Source organism: Anas acuta, chromosome 1, assembly GCF_963932015.1.
Source record: "Anas acuta chromosome 1, bAnaAcu1.1, whole genome shotgun sequence".
Taxonomy (NCBI): domain Eukaryota; kingdom Metazoa; phylum Chordata; class Aves; order Anseriformes; family Anatidae; genus Anas; species Anas acuta.
The window spans coordinates 67,631,186-67,649,769 of NC_088979.1; the positions used below are offsets into that span (position 1 = coordinate 67,631,186).

Genomic DNA, 18,584 nt, shown 5'->3' on the forward strand with positions numbered 1-18,584 from the left:
GCGCTTGGGTGTGGATTTCCATCTGAACATGGGTACAGAGATAAGACAGATCAGTCGATCCTCCAGAGTAACCTATCTTTTACTGCTTTGTGATTGCACGGCAAACAAAGGCAGAAGAGAGAAAGTGTGCACTTCTGTGCTGTTTGTTGCTTTCACGGAAACTGTGTCCAAAAACATTTGCAACCCAAACACCGTGTATACAATACATATATTTCTGGCATTCTGGCGTGAGCTGGAGCTTTTTAATAATGAGATCAGGTTTATGATACACATTTTTTTATTATTATTATTATTTTTTTTGTACATTTTACTACACTAGAAGATTTTTTAGGCAGGCTACCCCAGAAGCATGCTAATTCTGCTGCAGTGTGTATCCAGTTATGCTGGTTTAAACAAAGGACATGTGGGTGCTTTTAGTATAGGTATCGCCAATTGCTCAGTCTAAATTAAGAATTAACAAGAACACATGACTCTGACCCACTAAACATAGATTTCTGCGACTCTCCCAGTTGGCGTATGTACTTTTGGTCCCTACAACACCGAGCGCACTTTGTTGTTGTGGCATCTGTCAGCAATGAATTTACTCAGCGTTTTCCTCTCTGGCCATAGGTCGCAGCCGCTCCGTGCCCCCGCTGCGGCTGAAAGCTTTCCTTTGTGCTCAGTCTCTGCCTGTTTGACAGAGCAACCCCAGCAACCTCAGCAACCCCAGCCCACCCTTCCTCCTGTTTTGGGACACCTCGGCTCAATAAATAAACACACACACCCCACGAACACAACTTGTGGAGCCTGAGGGCCCGCAGCAGCGTTTATTGCTCGGTGACCCGCATTCGGCGCCTGGGTGCCGGGGAGCAGGAGTCGCTGTTTGTGGCCTCTCCCCGCTGTTTGGGCGGCTGCATGGCAGCGGCACCGGGTGCAGCAGCGCCCGCCGCCCGTCGGGAGGGCCCTGCGGGATGGGGAGGCCCGGCCATAGCAACCGGGCGATCTCCAGCCCAACGGCGGGGCGGCAGCGCCGCCGCTTCCAAGCGGGTGGCTGCCGGAGGCAGGTGAGGGCCACAGCGGGGAGAAGGGAGGGCGGCAGCGTGGCCTCGCTGCTCCCACTGCAGGCTTGGCCCTGAGCAGCCGACCCCAAGGCCTGGGCCCCACGGGCAGTGGGTTTCCTGCCCCACGCAGCGTGTCTCGGGGCATGTTTGGGGTGGCAGTGCTGGGCACTGACATGGCTGCTGGTAGCTCTGGGTGGCATGGGATTCACCCCATGCCCGCAGCTCTTCCTCTGGCCCCAGGGTGGTTTTGCGATGGCACACGCTGCAGGGTTTCCACAGAAACCCCAGCCTGGTGCTGGGTTCAGAAAGCACCCAGGGGCTCGCCTTGAAGCTCCCAGCTATGCGGGAGAGGTCACGGGCTCAGCAAACACCGTGCACCTGTGACAGGCGGGGTGCACCTTACAGAAAGTTGGCTGTGCTGGCCAGGGTGGGGAGGTGGCAGTGATCAAACTGGTGCTTGCCTTTTGAAAATAGTCTGTTTTGGTTCAGGCTTTGCACTGACCGTTTTCCTGGCTGCCATCCGCTTGCTTGCCTTTCCCAGATTTGAGGTAAATGTGCTATTTCCGTTGAAGCCGCTCCATCTCCTTTCCAACGTGCCTTTTCATACGGTGCCAGCACTTCACGTACAGACGCTGTTCAAGTGGCTGGGAGCGGCACTGGGCAGCGAAAGGACAGGAAAATCTGCTGCCACACCTCTGGGCATCTGGAAAATGAGATGGCATCTGGGATTAGTTCGCCACCTGACGTGTGTGTCAGCGTTACCACGAGGGCATAGCGGTACTGATCCCGCGCAGAGTTAGAAACTGCACGAGTCTCACTGCTCACTACTGATGGGCACTGTCTGCCTCAGCTCCTCTGTAGTAAATGTTTAAAAAAAAAATATTGCATTAACACCAAGTCCCTGCCAAAGGGGTGTTCGTCTGCTAGCAGGCATCTTCTACTGAATGCTTGGGTGTTAGGATGCAGAACACACTCCTGTTTTTTTAATGCCCTCCCTGCCTTTCATACCATTAATATCTTCCTGTATGAGGAGGACAAAGAACAGAACAGTTTATATATTTCTCTATGGGTATTTAAACTCATGTAAGAGGAATAAATATATCTGCAAGAGGAATAAATAGCGTGTTCAGTTCTGCAAAGAAGAAAGAGGGAGGAGGCCGTGTGTTCTGGTGCAGTCCTGTTATGATTTTATCCCATTTTTGCTTTTCCCATAGGAAAAACTGCTTGATGACAATAGCTAGCAGCTGGGCTGCTGGTGATTCATAAATATCCCTCATTCATTTGTCTTATTCATTAAAAGAAGAACCAAATAAATGGCAAAATGTGATGTCTCAAAGTGATACACGCAGCCAACATATGCTACCTTGCTTCCTCTGGCATTTTGTTCTCTATTTATATGTTTTGTTTTAGTCACAGTTGGGCCTTATACCACACACATATACATATATACAAGCATAATTCTTTTCCTTTGTGAATCATCTTGCAGTCTTATAGGCAAAGTTATGAACCTCTTCACAGAATTGTGTCTCAGATACTCCCAGGTTCAGTCATAAATTGTATTACAGCAATGGTAAAGTATAATGCAAAGCAATAATAAAACATAATACAACTGGCTGACAGTAGGCCAAAACACCACACTCATTTTTGTGTGGAAACTTCCACATTGGCTTTTTCTTAATGATAACTTACAGGGATAGAAAGGAAATCATATTACCAATATCCCCATTTCTGAGTATGAGGGGGTCCCTGTCAAATCTGATTTCACCTTTTCTTGACACGGGAGGTAGCTACCCTTTTTAATTTATACTATTATTTTCCTTGAGAAAAATCTTGACCTCAATCTTCTGCAGTTTATTACTGCCTGGGCTTGTGCATCTGGTCTCCTGTTCATATTGACCTGTTCAGGGGAGTATTTTAGATTTTTTTTTTTTTTTTTGAATAATAATTTCTCAGGCTTTTAAGACGAAAGGAAAGAGGAGCTGTCAATCAAGAGATCCATCATGACTGGCAATCCATTTAAGAGACTTGCCTGGAGTGACTGTGAGTATTTCAGGACTGCTTTTACATACATTCCATGTTATCCTGGATAACGTGCAGTTTAATTATTCTGAATCATGGTCTGCATGCTGCTAGCTGTGTACAAGCTCTGCTGAAGCTGTGCCAGTCTCCTGTGCTGTGTATGGGGTGCTGTGCTGGCTTTTTTTTTTTTTTTTTTTTTTTTTTTTTTTTTTTTCTGATTAGGAAGCTGGGAATGACTGTTCAAGTGACTATAAACAGTGCCTAACTATATATGAAGCCCAAGCAGCTGCAAACCTTCACCTGTGTCTCTCTAGAGTTAACATCTGTCATTGCTGCTTCTGCACTGAGAGGCGGAGGAAGGCTGGTAAAATGCCAGCCTCTGCAGGCATGCCAGCCCAGCACCCTGCTTGTAGGACTGCTGACTAGGGAAAGCTGGTGCCAGCCTGCCCCATGCAGAAGGCTACTGTCACTGAAAGATGATTTCTGAGGATACATTCTCATTTCCTTTATGTATGATTAACTGAGGAACAAATCTGTCTAATGAACATGTGTAGCCAGGTCAGTTGTTGCAGTATTTGATCTCAGAGACAGCAGAGCTCTGATCATATTCCATACTAGACTGAAAGTTATTTTTAGTCATTACGGAACAGAACCTTTCTTTATATTTTGGACCAATTTCACCCACTCAGTATATTTACATTTCAGCTGGCTTACAGTATATGGGGAAGTGAAGGGCTGGGATACTGTAAATAATGTTGATTCTGGGGAAAATGGGCAGAAACATCAAACGTCTACAGAAAATAAACTTAGATACAGCAAGGGTATTTAATTGACTAGCACCAGCTTAGCTCATGCAGAGTATTTTGGGAATGAACAGGAAATACCAAAGTTCTCGTAAAACCTCTGTGCTGAGGAACAGAAGCATTACTGTTGTCATCACTTCAATTTCTGCCCCAGCCGCTCTAGGCTCTGGTCTGCCTCTGCTCCCCATTTCAAGCGGAGCTAGCCCAGCCAACTGTAAATCTGTGCAGAAATACATTTTTCTGTAGAACTTAAAAAATAAAAATTGACCTTCATGTCCAAGATTTGCTGTACATGCACATCATCCATCACAGCCTGGAGCAGATGCTGCCGGTACCATTGTTTGCAGATATGGACAATGATGTGGGACGAAGGAGTTTCACCACCCTTGCAATAAAGTCAGGGTCTGCTGCTGGCCCTGCCATTGCTCATGATAGAAGTTGAATGTATAATTGCTAAGAGATCCTCATTTATTGTATAATGCTTCTAATGTGTCTGTAGTGGTTGTCTGACAATCTTCAGACGCCTCTTAGGAGCTCTGATTCCCAAAATGTAGGAGAGATGTCTTGAGAGCTGGAAGAAATGTCATTTGGAAATGGCACTTAGCTTTGTCTGGGCTTGGATTTCAGCATACAAGAGATATTTTATTCACTAAATTGAAGGTGAATACATACGATGAAAAAAAAAAAAGGAGGCGTAACTGCAAGTAGATATGTAGAACTGAGAGCAGATGAGCAGATTTCAATAATAAGAACATTGCTCAGTAGAATAAAAGATAACAAGAAATAAGCTATATGTATACAGAGTACTGTGGTATACTGGTAAAGAAAGGAAAGAATTCAAGTAAATCTTTTTTTTTTTTTTCCTTTTTTTCTTTTTTTTTAAGTGTAAATGTTGTTATCCACTGGTTTCTCTCTACAACAGATGCCTTTGATTCAAAGCACAGGAAAGATCATAAGAACTCGAATTTCCGTGAGGACCACAAGAAGAAATCAAAGGAGAAGGAAAAGAGTCTGACAGTCAGTCAGTGGGACATGGATGTACAGCCCCTCATTTCATCTTCTAAATGGCTTCAGCTTCATGGGCTCAAGAGAAAGAAATTGTCCCTGTCCCAGATTTTGTCCCAGATTGGATTTCAGCACAGGAAAGGTATTAGAGAAGTCAATAATCAAATAATAATAATAGTAAAAGACATAGTCTGTAGTGTTCATTTTGCACCTCAGTGTCCTCAGAGGAGATATTCACATTGTCTGTTATGACAATGGCAGAAAGGGAAGCTGTATCCCCAGTTTCTGGCATTGCCAGTTCAGAGAACTGTGAAACTCCATCTCCTTTTGATCTGAGGACTTGGGATCTGAGGTGGGCTTTTCTTACTGTGTTGGACTGTTGTGTCTTTACCTGAGGTTCCAGTTCAAGTCCTCCACAATTTAGCTTCAGCTGGGAAATAACTTGCAGTGCTGAGGCTGCTAGTGTCACACCATGAGACCTCTACCCATTTTTAGATCACAGATATAATGTACACTGTGCCATAATCTGAAATCTGGTAGTTAATCATCTGGGCTAGCCAACCTGTTCAGGAATAGTTTATTATTTCCAGGGATCCAGCTTCGAGGAAGAAGTTAGATTTGATTAGAATTCAGGCTGCTTTTTGTACAAAGTCAGGATATAGAAAAATGTTCCTTTGCAGTTATCTGACAGCTGGAGGGGAAGAGTTTGCTAATAATTATTAATCACTGCCATAGTAGTGCTTTGCAGAGCATGGTAGGATATTCTTTTCTTTGAAGAGCTTACTGCCCGAGAAGTAGGAATTGTAATGTATTGCAATTGTTCTAGGTTGTATAATTTAAGATTTCAGCTGGCTTGTGTCCATGGGACATTCAAGGATCAACAGTGCAGATCCTGGAATCCTGTATGCTGTAGATGAAGAAGCTATTAAGCAAGGTTAATGTTGTTACGGTGTAATTGTAGGAGCAGAACGTACTAGCTTAGCAGGGCAGCATGCTGTACAGAGCAGCTGCTTTGTGACGTTGAGTATTCCCACCCCTAATGTTTTCCTATCAGTGGAACTACCGTAGAAGATTTCTAGCTACTGAAAGAGCAGAGTGCAACCTTTTCCTTAGTTGCACCCACTTCTGCACCCATTTAGTTGTGTAAGAGAACAGCATTATCTGTTCCAGATTTTGTATTTTGTTTGATGGACAAATATTTGCAAGTCCTGCTGTGAGGTAAATGAATAATACGGAAGTTTAATTGCCTAAACCTTTCCTTCATTAAAGTCCCATGGAGCTTTTTTGCCTATAAATGATTAAATGCATTTTCCCCCCATTTCTGATTAAACTGGTAGGGAGCAGCAAGAGCAGGGCTGCTCCCGGAGGGGAAAGTGAGCCAGGAGGCAAAGGGGACCACAGCCCAGGCAGTGTCCTCCCTGACCAGGATGCAGTCCTGCAGCATCTGAGCACAGCAGGCAGAGCAGGGTGCTGGCAGCAATGTCCACTGACAGTCCCAGGCAAGGTGAGGTGATGAACTAGGTCTAGGTCCAGCCAGGAAGTGCAGCCTGGTACAGCTGGAGATGGAGCCAGAGAGAAGGCCGTAATATAGGGCTGAAAGGTCTGCCCAGGAGAGAGGTTTACCAGCAGGACTTGAAGCGGGCATACCTGCAGCATAGCTCAAGCAAAGACTGGGGGCCCAGGCCTGAGCACCCTGTGTGTGGAAACCATGGGTGAGACTGATTGGGGCTGCCAAGACCAGCTGGTGCCCTCAGGGTCTTAAACAGAGCCAGAAAAAGTCGTAATTTGATATCATTAGAATTTCCCTCAGATTTCTTCATGTCCGGAGATCAGTACAGATGCATGAGCCTCACACATGGGTAGTGTACACATCAAGCTGAGAACTAACTGTTTGAAGGACACATGTACTCTGCAATGCTTACTACTAAAGGAGAAGCTCCTACTCATTCAAAGCCAATACATGCAAAGAATCCTCCTCATTCTTCTAAAAATATTTTACTGAATTTTGACTTTACATTTCTGTAAAATATGTTTTGACATACTGAAGGCAAAGCACGTGATAAGAACAAGATTTAATCTCTTTTGTGTTGCGTGCATTTTTGAAAAACAGAACATCTTGAAAGTTATCCTAATGATTAACAACTTGGTCTTTTGTAACCTTTACTGTAGATTATGTGACCACTTTGGGGAAACTTGTGGCTTCTCGATATGCAGACGGTCTGTTTCCTCAGTACATGAGAGAACAAGATGGCAGCGTGTATAATGTAAGTGATTGAATTGTGGTAACGTCCCCATGCACTTACAAGTTGTTATCGCTGCAGAAGAATGCTATGACTAAAATGTCTCCCTATGACAAGAAATACATACATTCATTGTTTAAGAACTTTATCTTTTGATCTTTTTTTTCCCCTGTTCTGTCAAACTATTGGTGATGACAATCAGCAGTAGAGAAGCTATATGTATATATATATAATTTATTTATTTATTTTTTCCTTTTCCTTGCAAAGTCTTACACTTTTGCCTTGGTGCAGCATTGCAGTACATCTTTCCAGAGAAGGCTGCAGTTTCTAAGCAACATTTACCCTGTCATGAAGGAGGGTGCACTTAAAAAGAATCTCAGCTGAGTTAAAAAAAAAAAAAAAAAGTAGTTGTAATCGATAAAACAAATAAGGATGCTGAAATAAGTCGACATAATATGCTGTCATTGCCGATGCAAAGCACTGCTTTGCTCAGTGCCAGTGGGTCACAAAAGGCTCAGCCCCGTCTATAGAGATGCTGGCTGGATCTCTGCCCAGGCTCATGTTCTAAGGAATGTCTTAGTAGCAGCTGCTGGCTGTCCCATTGTTGAGAGGATGGATTCTGACTGAAGAGATACGCATTTGAGCTAGGAGGGGAGAGAGTTAATTCATAAGGGATTTTACAGAAACACATGGCTTGTCATTTTTTTCTGATAACTAGGATCACTTCTGAGGCACAAGGCATAAAAATAGGAAAAGAACCATTTCAGGGAGCCTTATTCTCTCTCTCCCTCTCTCTCTCTCTTTTTTTTTTTTTTTCTTTCCCTATTTAATTCTGTAAGAAATATCTACATAATGTCATCTAGTCTAGGATTAGTTTGGAGCATGAGAAAAGACATTTGTGGTAGCCTTAAGGTAGCAATGCCAAAAAAAATCTGGTGAGACCTCCCTTAGAATATGGTGTACGATATTGTGTACAGTTACCATAGGGTAAGAGGAAGCAATTCAAACTAGAGCGAGTACTGAGAAGAGCTAGCAAGATGAATGGCAATGGTGCTAATTTTGTAAGAGATCTTGGCTGATGTTGATGTAGTTAGGTAAGACCAAGAGAGTCTGAAAAATGGTAGTCTTGCTGCCCTTAAATGCCTTAAATGCAAGTTGTAGGCACAGAAAGGAGCTATATTTTTCTATGATAAAAGACATGCTAGTCCAAGAATAAACGTGTGTGAACTGCCATGAATAAAACGAGGGTGAACAGTCAGTTCTCCAGGCCTCAGAGAAATGGGAATCTGGACTGGCCTACTAGAAGTGAAGGGGTGGGGCAAGAAAAGTCCTTTATTTTAAGATGGAGTTTGATCGGTGTAGTGCAATAAGCTGTTTGTATGAGTCTGGCTGTGATAGGAGGAAACTAAGTGCTTCTTCACAGGCCGCCATTCCTTTGGCAGGCAGCCTGATACTGTGTGTCTGGGAGGCACTTTACAGGGCCCTAGCTGACATTAAAGAACAGAGGAAAATACATACGAGAGGAAGAAATGTGCAGACTGACTCTGAAAATTTCTTCTCACTGAGAAATGTTCTTGTTTAAAAACGTTTGGCTCTCCAAGGTTTTTTACTAGTCCTGGAAAGGTAGCTGGATGTAGAAGATAGCAGGTAAACTAGCTTGTGGGATCAGAGATATTGCAGGTATGTCTTTACTGGAGCCTGCAGAGAGATTTTAAACCCACGGATCATTTTACACAGTGCATTTGCATATATATATATATATATATATATATGCAGATTGTCTCCTTTTTTTTCATTTGAATACTGATCTATGTTTTTCTTAATTTACTGTTAGGGCATGAGACATTTTAGTTGCTGATTGCATTTGCCTGAACTTAATTTGCCTAAACCCCTACCCATAACTAGTTAAGCTGTAATGTTGGCCATTGTTAACGAAATAATAGCACAAATAGGAAGCCTTTTACATTTCCTTTCAAATGCTAAAGACAAGGTGGAGATTGGAGTGCCCCAGAACCAAACCGCTCACTCCCTTGTATCACTGTGTAAAATTTTAAGAGCTAGTCAAAATTCGAGTCTAAGAAGGTACAAAGTGCCTGTGTTCCTGTTTGTTCATCCATCTGTTCTGCAGCCCTTTCTCCATCCTTGCCCCTGTTCAGCTCACTCTAATTGCTCCAGTCTTGAGACAGACAAGGCAGACAACCCACTGGCACTGTCCCATGCTTGTATAAAAAGATTATGAAAAGCAATTAGGACAAAATGCAGTGTCTTTCCTGTTATAGCTCAGATGCGTTTGTCAAGTATTTGCTCCTGCAATAGTGGAAGAAAAATGGGTTGTTTTCACTGCTACCTTGGCTGACATATTTGGCACTTGCAAACCAGCTATTGCAGCTGTGCTATGCTTGGGGCTTCATTTGTGTTGTTCCGATGTTCAGTTTCTCTCTCTCCCTTATTTAAATAAAGCTGACAGCCAAAAAAGAACTGATTCTTCATTTTGTGGATTGTCTAATGGGAGCTATTGAGCTCTATCAGCAGCGAATGGAATGGTTAACCAGTGAAAGCCGGCTGATATTCGGAGTGATTCAAGAACGGTGCATTGTCGTCGTTTTGGATTTTGGCACTGCAGCCCCAACTGAATTCGATGCATGCCGTGATGCACTTTCCATGGTTCTCATGGAACAGGTGACCCAAATTGCCAAATTTAACCTCATCCGGTAAGCAGAAGGAGATCCATGAGAACAAAAAGGAGTCTCATGTCATACAGATGTGTGTTTGGATGATCTGTTTTCTGTAGTGCAAATTGTTTCATGGTAATACCTTTTAATGCCTATCATGGTAATACCTATACTTCCACCAAGTTTCACCCGCAGCAATGCTGAGCTTGCAACTTCCATTTAACAGAAAACCCTTGTGTTACCCTGAGGAACGGATAAAGGCTAACAGAAACCAAATGTTGATATACGCCTTCTGCAAATGTAGGAAAGGCAAAAGGATCAGGGGCACTTTGTAACAGCAGTAATGCTCTTTGGTAATGCATCTAAGCATTACAGAGTAAAACAGTGAGGTCACGTCTGACTGCCTAGGCGTTCTTGTGTCTTTAGGCACTACAGGTTTCTGCCTTACAGCTGAATGTACGCTCCCCCACGTACCATAGAGAGAGGCATAGTCATTTGTATTTCTATAGATTTCCATGGTCACAGAAATCAGTAGTAGGACTAGCAAACAATACTAGATTTCCATAACAAAAGACATGAGCTTGTTCCCTAACATGAGTAAATGAATCTGGGTTTAGTTGCAAGTTAAAAAAAAAAAAAAAAAAAGCTATTCAAATTGAAGTATCTTTGAACAAATTCTTATTTATGCATAACTGTTTGAAGGCATAAGCTTGGGTTTGGATAGATGAATGGAATTTTGTGACTATGAAAAAAACGATGTGCAAATTAAGCCATACAATTTTTGAATAGGTTCCATAAAGATTACTTGCAACTACACTATGATTCTTAATGTTGTTTTACCCAAGCTTCATCCTCCAGCTTTGATTCTGCTGCCCTATCTCAATTCTCTACCTTGTGATACACCTGAGATTTGAAAAGAAATAAAAGAGTTAATTTCCATAGCTTTTGAGAAGCACATAAAACATTTTCTTTAAAGATGATCTGAAAAGCTAAGTCAAAATTGAGGTACAGTAAATGTGTTCATTGATTTTTCTGTTTGCTTCAGCAGGGAGACAAAGGACAACACAGTTCACAAGTTCTTGCTTTAAAAGAATCTAAGAAAGCATGCTTGTCTTTTAGATTTGCAAGTAACTCTTCAGAGTGGTGCTTGATGGTATATCATAGATGCTGGAACCAGTTATTTTTTTAAGTTGTCTTCTGTCTTTTATGTGCAAATGGACAGGCATGCATGCTCATACGCTTTGTACCTCTGTTATGCCATTAAGAGCCCTGTAATCAATTAAAATATCGAAAAGCTTTGCATCACAAATCTCATTTTGATGGGCAGATAAAGATCAGCACTCTTATGAAAAGCGGAGGTTGGTTAAAATGATCTGAAACAAAGGTCATCCAGCAAATATGCCATACACAGTGGAAAGAGAAGCCAGATTATTTTTTTTCATATATGTATTTTAAAAACCTGATTGTGCTTTTATAGTAAATATACGGTAAATATGTGAAAAGGTAAATAGGAATTAGGAACTGTTTTTAAAGTACTGTAGCCCTCTTGGGTATACTTTGAGCAGCTGTCTTAAAAAATTGTTATAAAAAATTATAGTATTTTTCTTAGGGTTTTATTTTGCCCCTACTTTTATTGCAAGTCGAGATTTAGTATGTATGGTTTATTGTTATTATTACTTAAGAATCTAAAAGAATAGTAACAATAGCAGAGCTCCACCTTTTTGCTTTGCCAGCATTATTCTCAGTACTTCTGATTTACAGTTAATGTCACTTCCAGGGCTGCTCAGGATCTTATGAAGTGGCAAGAGAAATGTGCTTCTGTGTCTGAACACACTGTAAAGTCTGCTGTTAAGTGGCTCTGGAAACTGGACCATATGACAGCTGTCAGCCATAGCAGCTCTGCTGAAGCCCTGCTGGAAGCCATGAGTGAGACGGTAAGCTCATACATCTTTTTGGAAGCCTCAAGTAAATCCAAGAATATTCAGTGCCAGACTGGTTACTGTGATTTGCCCTGATGAATTTTGCAAAGATAAATATTAATGGGAGGGTTCAGAAGTTTTTTTCCTGTTTTTCCATGTGTATCTGCATAGTATGTTTACTGATGACCTGCTTATGTAAATTTATTGTATTTTGAAAGCAGAAACTTTTCTCTTCTGGAGTACAGAGAATAAATAACATATTCAGTCATTAAGGGAAAGAGTAAATACATTGCTTTCCACTTTCCTTGCCATATATGTTTTTAAGGGCTTCAAGTTTATGAAAATAGAATCTTAGAATCATTTAGGTTGGAAAAGACCTTCAAGATCATCAAGTCCAAACATGTCCCTTAGTCCACACAGAACTTCCTTTGACAGGAATTTAACCAACTCTGCTGCACTGCTCCAAGTTAAAAATAAAACAAAATAAAATAATGACAAACACATGCTGTTAGAAAAGCATCCGGAAGCTCTTCACTTCTAAGGCAGTAACATCCAATAAAATATTCCTTATATCACTATTATTGAAGTCAGGGAAAAAAAATATGACTTTTTATCCAAAGTGGTTGTGAAAAAAAATAAAGTTAAAATCGAAAATATAAAGTACAGAGATTTCTTTAAGTGTTTGTTGACAGTAGATGTCTGCAAATTCTTTTTCCTCAGCCAGCTATAATTTCTTCCAGAGCAAGAAGACAAAGCATACACAGGTATTACTGTAATTAAATTCTGTCTATTTCTCAAAGTGCCGTATTACATTATTCATTATAACCGAGTCAAAAGATATAAAAAATATATGCCATCATTTGAGCTAGTCACTTAGAACTTGTATTGTTAAAGAGATATTTTATGAAATTCACTTACAATATAAATTAAATTCCTGGCACTTGAATTAAATGGAAAATTGTGTGGACTAGTATCATTAGTTTTTGCCGCCATTAAGATCCAGCCCTGTGCACAGATCCGACCCTAACTCCTTTGTAAATCTCATATTGAGACACTGTTTGAAAGAGGAGGTGAATTTGGCTTGAATTTCCCTCTGGTTCCCTGTGCAGATGGATTCTCAACCAGACGAACCTTGATGTTTGGAAAATGGTATTAAAAGGGAACTGGGTGAGGAACAAATTGTGCAACAGTGACATTTTTTATGACTGCTTTTTAAAAAGCCTCCTTCATAAATTATGCTAACATTTTCAATTTGCAGTATATTTCTAATTTTCTGTTGGGAAAAAAAAAAAAAAAAGGATCATATTTAGATTTCAGTATTGTCTGGATGAAGAAGTCTTGTTGGACCTGGTAGGTCTGCGTACAAATAAACAGAAATTAAAATTCATCCAACAGTGAGACATACTATTTTTTCTGGATATTGGTGGGCTAATGGGTAATCTGGGGGAGTCAATTTTGGCGGGTGATCAACATAAGACAGACTTTCAGACTTTAATTACTCCTAAATACAGTTATTATCATTCATAACTGACAGTTCAGTTTGAGTACAAGCTTCACCGTACTGAAGGCTGGGGCAGACCCCATTCAGTCCTAGGCAAAAGCTGCAGTCACTGAACAGTCATAAATGACTCATTCTTCAGAACTGGCTTTGTCAACAGAAGTTACTCAGAAACAACAGCTCCTTTTTGCCTAGACTTGGGTTTTCCAGCCGTTCCTTCAGGTGCGCTTCCATGTGTGGCAAGTCCCTAGATTTCCCTTCCTCGTTACCTGTCAGTCCCAGGGTCTAGATCACTCTGCTCCAAGGCTGCAATCCTTTGGGCTCCACCTGGCACGGATACATCCACGGCGTCTAACTTACAGTTCTGTGCAGGTGCTGTGCTGCAAAGTGTGGGCCACCCATCCCAAATGCACCTCTCCTCCCAGGTAAAGCCTGCGAGGAACTCTTTGTCATGTTTTCCTCTCTGTTCCTCTATGGAGTTTGTTTGCTTGTTTGGATGGCTGCAGAAATTATAATTTGCAAAATGCGGAGGACTAAATGGTTTGAACTTTTTCCTACTGTTCTGTAAGGAACATTTCCTTCATGCTATGTTACTGCTGGGTTTGTAGTTAAGTAGAATGAATTGTCTGTGGTTAGCAATTTTGTTTTCTTGAGGAGCTGGTTCTGCATCAGCTGTGCCCAAGAACTTTCAGCATTTTAAAAGTTGCAGAGGCAGGCATTAGATCATCTCAAGGAAGTCTGAAAGCTAATACCCTTATTAAACAGCAAGTTTCTGAGTTATTGGCAGTCTTAGGAGGGAGGGAGAGAAGACGTGAATTTGAAGGAAGACAAGGAAAAGTGGTTGTGCAATCTGCATACGTACCCCCAGGTCAGGAGCCTCTTCAGCAAGCGGAATTTCCAGGACAAGGGTGTTGGCTGAGGACTGGTCTCAGCTGGGTGAGCTGCATGCTCTGACAGCTTTGTAACTGGATGAAACGGAGAGAGAAACTTCTAGAACTGAATGAAAGCACAGATAGGCACAAGTGTTGATTTATTTTGCTTCTAAAGCTAATGGGTATTGTGTTAACCTTGCACGTTAATGAAATATGAATCATTCTTTCCTATAGTATTTGTCTAGCAGCCTGGCTGGCCACAGAACCTCTTACTCCCAAAATGTGCTCCGTAAGTATGGTCCCTGACTCCCACGTGGAGTGCCCAACCCCAAGGTGCTGCTTGTTAATTCACCTGGTCTAGCCCTGGATTGGGCTGCTGCTTGGGGTAGATGTCTTCCAGTGCTGACCTTTAGTCAAGGTATTTGTGGCAAAAGGTAGAGAGGGGAGAGAGGAAACACAGAAGCCTGTGTCAGTTTGTATCACTGTGCTCCTGATGAGGGGCGGTATGGGCATCCTGCAGCCCAGAAAGTTTTGGGTACAAACTGGACAGAAGATGTCCATGTGTCAGCCTGTTGGGTTAGGAAGCTGAAATGAAAATCAGTGTCAAAGACAGTACTGAAAGTACATGAACATGCCTAGAGATGATACTAAATCTGCTTTCCTATTGCATGAAATCATATGGGTGCAGAAACACGTCCTCAGTGCTGTCCCAGCCTCAAACAATTGCCATCTTTTCTCTCTTATGGTGCATATCTGGGATTCCTTACCATATGTGAATGTTGTTTTTCAGCTGAACAGCTATTTATCTGTATTTATCAGTTGGTATGTGCCATGCCATAGGACTGATAGGCTGTGCTTGCTGTCTCGAACATCATCGTGGAATAGGTATTGTTACATTTGTTTTTAATGCTGGTGAAATTTCAAGAAGCATATTTACTAGCTACCATTTAGCACGGGTATGTGCAGGCAGCACTGGATCTGTCACAGTGTAATACACAAGCAATAACTAAAGGACATTTCTTCATCTTCTCTGTCTTCTTGCAGCAATGTTTTCATAACATAAGTGTATGTGTTCATAACAAACTTGCCAAGTTCCCTCTGCCTTGGGAAGTATAAAAAATATGAATTATCTGTAAATGCTTACAGTAGCATTCAAAGAATGATGCATCTCTCCTAGCCCTCAAAATACGTGCTGCTAATAAAAGTATGTCTGTTCCTACTAAAAAGTTCCTACTAAAAGTTCCTACTGCTTTTCAGCCCTGGCAAGGCCCCAGCATAGTTCCTCTCTTCCCAAAAGAGGAATGCAGCACAGAGCCTCGTCCTGACTAACAGCACAGTTGTCCTCTCTTGCACTTCTTTTTGGTTTTGGTTAACTTCTCTGGAAAGGGGCTTCTACTGAGCTGTACCCAGGGACTGCGGGCCTGGTTCCCTTCTCACTTCGGGAAATTTTGTGTGAAATTCGTTTGAATTACTAGCAAAAATGAGAGGGAGAACTGAAGGTCTGCTAATCTTATAGCCCAAGTAATGCAGTGCTGCTACCAGACTTTCATACCAATGCTCAGCACAGGACTGGGCTTGAATAAATACCAAACATCTGTGTAAAACAGTCCTCCCAATTCCTTTTTTTTTTTTTGCTCTTTTATGACAGGTTGAAGCTGTTTATTACTTTGCTGTGGGTGATGTTCCAGCTGAAACAAAGCAGCTGCTCCTTGAGAAGGTTTCTGATGGCCCCTGTCCAGTCAACACCGTATCTTTCAATGCCAGGGAAGATGAAACTGTTATTTTTCTGAAGGAGTTGAGCCACTTGGCTTCTGGCAGGTATGACAAAGAAGCACAGTAATGATTTCAGTACTTGTAAAGTGCTTTGCTGCTAGGAATGCTATCTGAAGATATCTGAATATTATCCCATTTTACTCATAAGGGAAATGAAACAAACCAGATCAGTAAGTGGTCTGGGGAAACAGAGGAAATAGTCCAAGAGCTGTAACTAAAATACAGAGCCTACTTGAACAGCTTCTCTCCACATGTGTGCTCACTGGCTTGTGGAAAGGCCATTCCTTACCTATATCCTGAATTGTCTGCAATCTGTTTCTCTTTCAAAGTATGAAATTTTTTCAAGGGAGAGTCACGACATAAACAAGTTTTTATTACATTTCTTTATACTTCAGTAATATCCACAGGCACCAGCAAAGGATCGATCTAGAGGTTTTTTTTCAGATCAAACATAACACAGACATGTAGTTGAAAGGTGATGCCTGTCCTAAATAGGCAGTGCCTGGAACAACAGGAAATTCGGGTAGTGTTAGGTCTGTCTGTGTGAAGCTGCAGTTCTCTACCATGCTCTCCAGCATCTGTTTAGTGTGGTTGGTGGGAACTGATATATTCCATATGGTCTGTTGGCTACTTTGTCCTGGGAACCAGCTGTGTGACAAGAGAAAGCCTTCAATGAGAAAGGATAATACAACATTAATCTTGATTCTAATATAAAAATAAAGAAAATGAATGAAGAAACAAACAAAAAAAAACCCACAATACCAAACACACTCAACAGCAGGAGGGCAAAAGCAGCTGATAGGTGTTTGTCTGCTTTACAGAAGCCACCATACAGTTACAGAGCTGTGAAATGCCTGCTATAGCTTTCTGTTTCACTATTGTTTGTGCAAGAGTGGGAAGGACTCCAACAGTAGAAATCCCCAAATGACGGCAGAGCAATTGGTAAGATGGCAGCTGCTTAGCTCTTTTATAGCCATCTGTGTTTAGGAGTAGCTTTTAAGAGACAGAGTGCCTGCCAAAAAAAACAAGACTGAGGGAAAGTGTTATGTTTGCTCTATTCAGATGTGTATCTAAACGACTGTGGTCATTTAGGACTGTGGTACCTCCATGATACCAGGTACTTTGCCAGTCACCATACTTCATTTTCTTTTGGCAATGTTTTTCCCTCCTTTGTAAGAAGAACGTGAATATTTCTTGCATGGTAGAGAAAGAGACAAGAAGGGTTGTGACAGGGAGCTGAGAGGAATCATTTTGCCTAATACGATTCTCACTATCTTTTAGTAATTTTTCACGTGTCTAGCTTTGTTGCAGAGACTTATCAGGCCAACATATAACTTGCTGGTGGGTATTTTCTCAATAATTGTGTATAAAGTTAAGTAAGTTTTCACATAGGATTTGCTAAGTTCATGGGTTTTTCATGATTTAAGACTCATTTTAGTGTAGTTCTATTTTAGAAAGGCATCTTTTTCCTGCTCTGGGAGCTTGTCTGTTTTGACAACAAGGGTAAATGAAGTCTGCTTGACTTCCTGATTTGTATATCGATAGTGAAATAAGTGTTCCTGTTGGGCTTTGAACTAGGAGGATAATCTAATTAAAAGGTGTTAGTGTCCTTTCAGATATCTCAAATGACATGCTTGCTCAGCATGTTAAAAGCATTAATTAAAAACAGATTTCCAGATGATTGAAAAGGAAGGTACCTTAGAATAAGTGATACAGAAATGAAAGGATGTGTGATTCTTCACGAAAAAACTTCAGAAAATACATATACTTATATAAAGGTTTGATAATATCCGTAAAACTGTTGTAGCTGAACATTTGGTTATCTTGATAGATAAGGAAATAATTCCAAAGTTCTACACTGCTCTGACTTTGCATGTGTGACATACATATTAAAACTAGGAAAGTATTTATGTAGTTTGCATACTAGTGAAAACCCAATTTTTATTACAGATTCCATGCTTTCGTTCAGAAGAATTACTGTAGAGTTGCTACTGGACCTGCACTGAAATGCGAAGAAGATGACAAAGATCTAATTGCCCCGAATTCCAGAAAGGTGAAAGGGCGAACGCCACTAGGTAGACAATTTTAAAACCAATATTATATTGATTTTCTAGGTGAGGTTTCAGAATAGCCATCTAATACAGGAACTTGCTTAGTGCTAGATCAAAAGAAGCCTTCTGTAGGCATAGGTGGGGACGGGACCGGTCAAATGGAAATTCTGTGGGTGGGAAGGAGAGGGAAAGGAAAAGAGAGAAGTGAAGAGAATAGAGGATGTGCATGTGAGAATGAAAGAGAAGTGAAAAAAGGAGAAGAAGCAAGAACATGTATTTCAGGAGATAAAGATTTGTACTGGTGTGCTTATACCAGTGACCTGGTGGTAATGCAGAGTAATGGCAGAAAGGGAGATGAAAGAGGTTAAGAGTGGTGTAGAGCATCTGTTACAACAGCCACATCAATACAGACCATGTTCATAGCTAATATAAGGGAATTAAGCCCACATATGGTTGACTTGGTTTTCTTAGGATCTGAAGTTATCATAAAGACAGGCAAAGAGCACAGTAAAAAGAACTAGAGAGAAGGTGCAAAGAGAGAGGGAGAAATATGAAAAACATACAGAAGCAAACAGCAGAAAAAAAGCAGAGGAGAAGCAAAATTTCATTTTTTTTTCTGTGGGTGGAGCTGTGCAGAAAGCTCAAGCATGGTTCTTTTTAGTCACAGTGCTACTTCCTCTAGGAAAAGTCAG

The 18,584-nt window shown here is 41.4% G+C and overlaps 1 protein-coding gene across 1 annotated transcript in view; it reads left to right on the forward strand.

The window, feature by feature from the left end:
* The first annotated feature begins 771 nt into the window (after positions 1-771).
* The window catches only part of VWA3B (von Willebrand factor A domain containing 3B), a 72,018-nt gene continuing 54,205 nt past the window's right edge, over positions 772-18,584 (forward strand). Inside the window, exons 1-8 of the mRNA XM_068681159.1 lie at positions 772-1,043; positions 2,994-3,080; positions 4,785-5,009; positions 7,037-7,131; positions 9,568-9,818; positions 11,557-11,713; positions 15,717-15,886; positions 17,792-17,916. Of these exons, the coding sequence (XP_068537260.1) occupies positions 3,041-3,080; positions 4,785-5,009; positions 7,037-7,131; positions 9,568-9,818; positions 11,557-11,713; positions 15,717-15,886; positions 17,792-17,916 (1,063 nt within the window). The 5' untranslated portion in view covers positions 772-1,043; positions 2,994-3,040. The remainder of the gene's footprint in view (positions 1,044-2,993; positions 3,081-4,784; positions 5,010-7,036; positions 7,132-9,567; positions 9,819-11,556; positions 11,714-15,716; positions 15,887-17,791; positions 17,917-18,584) is intronic.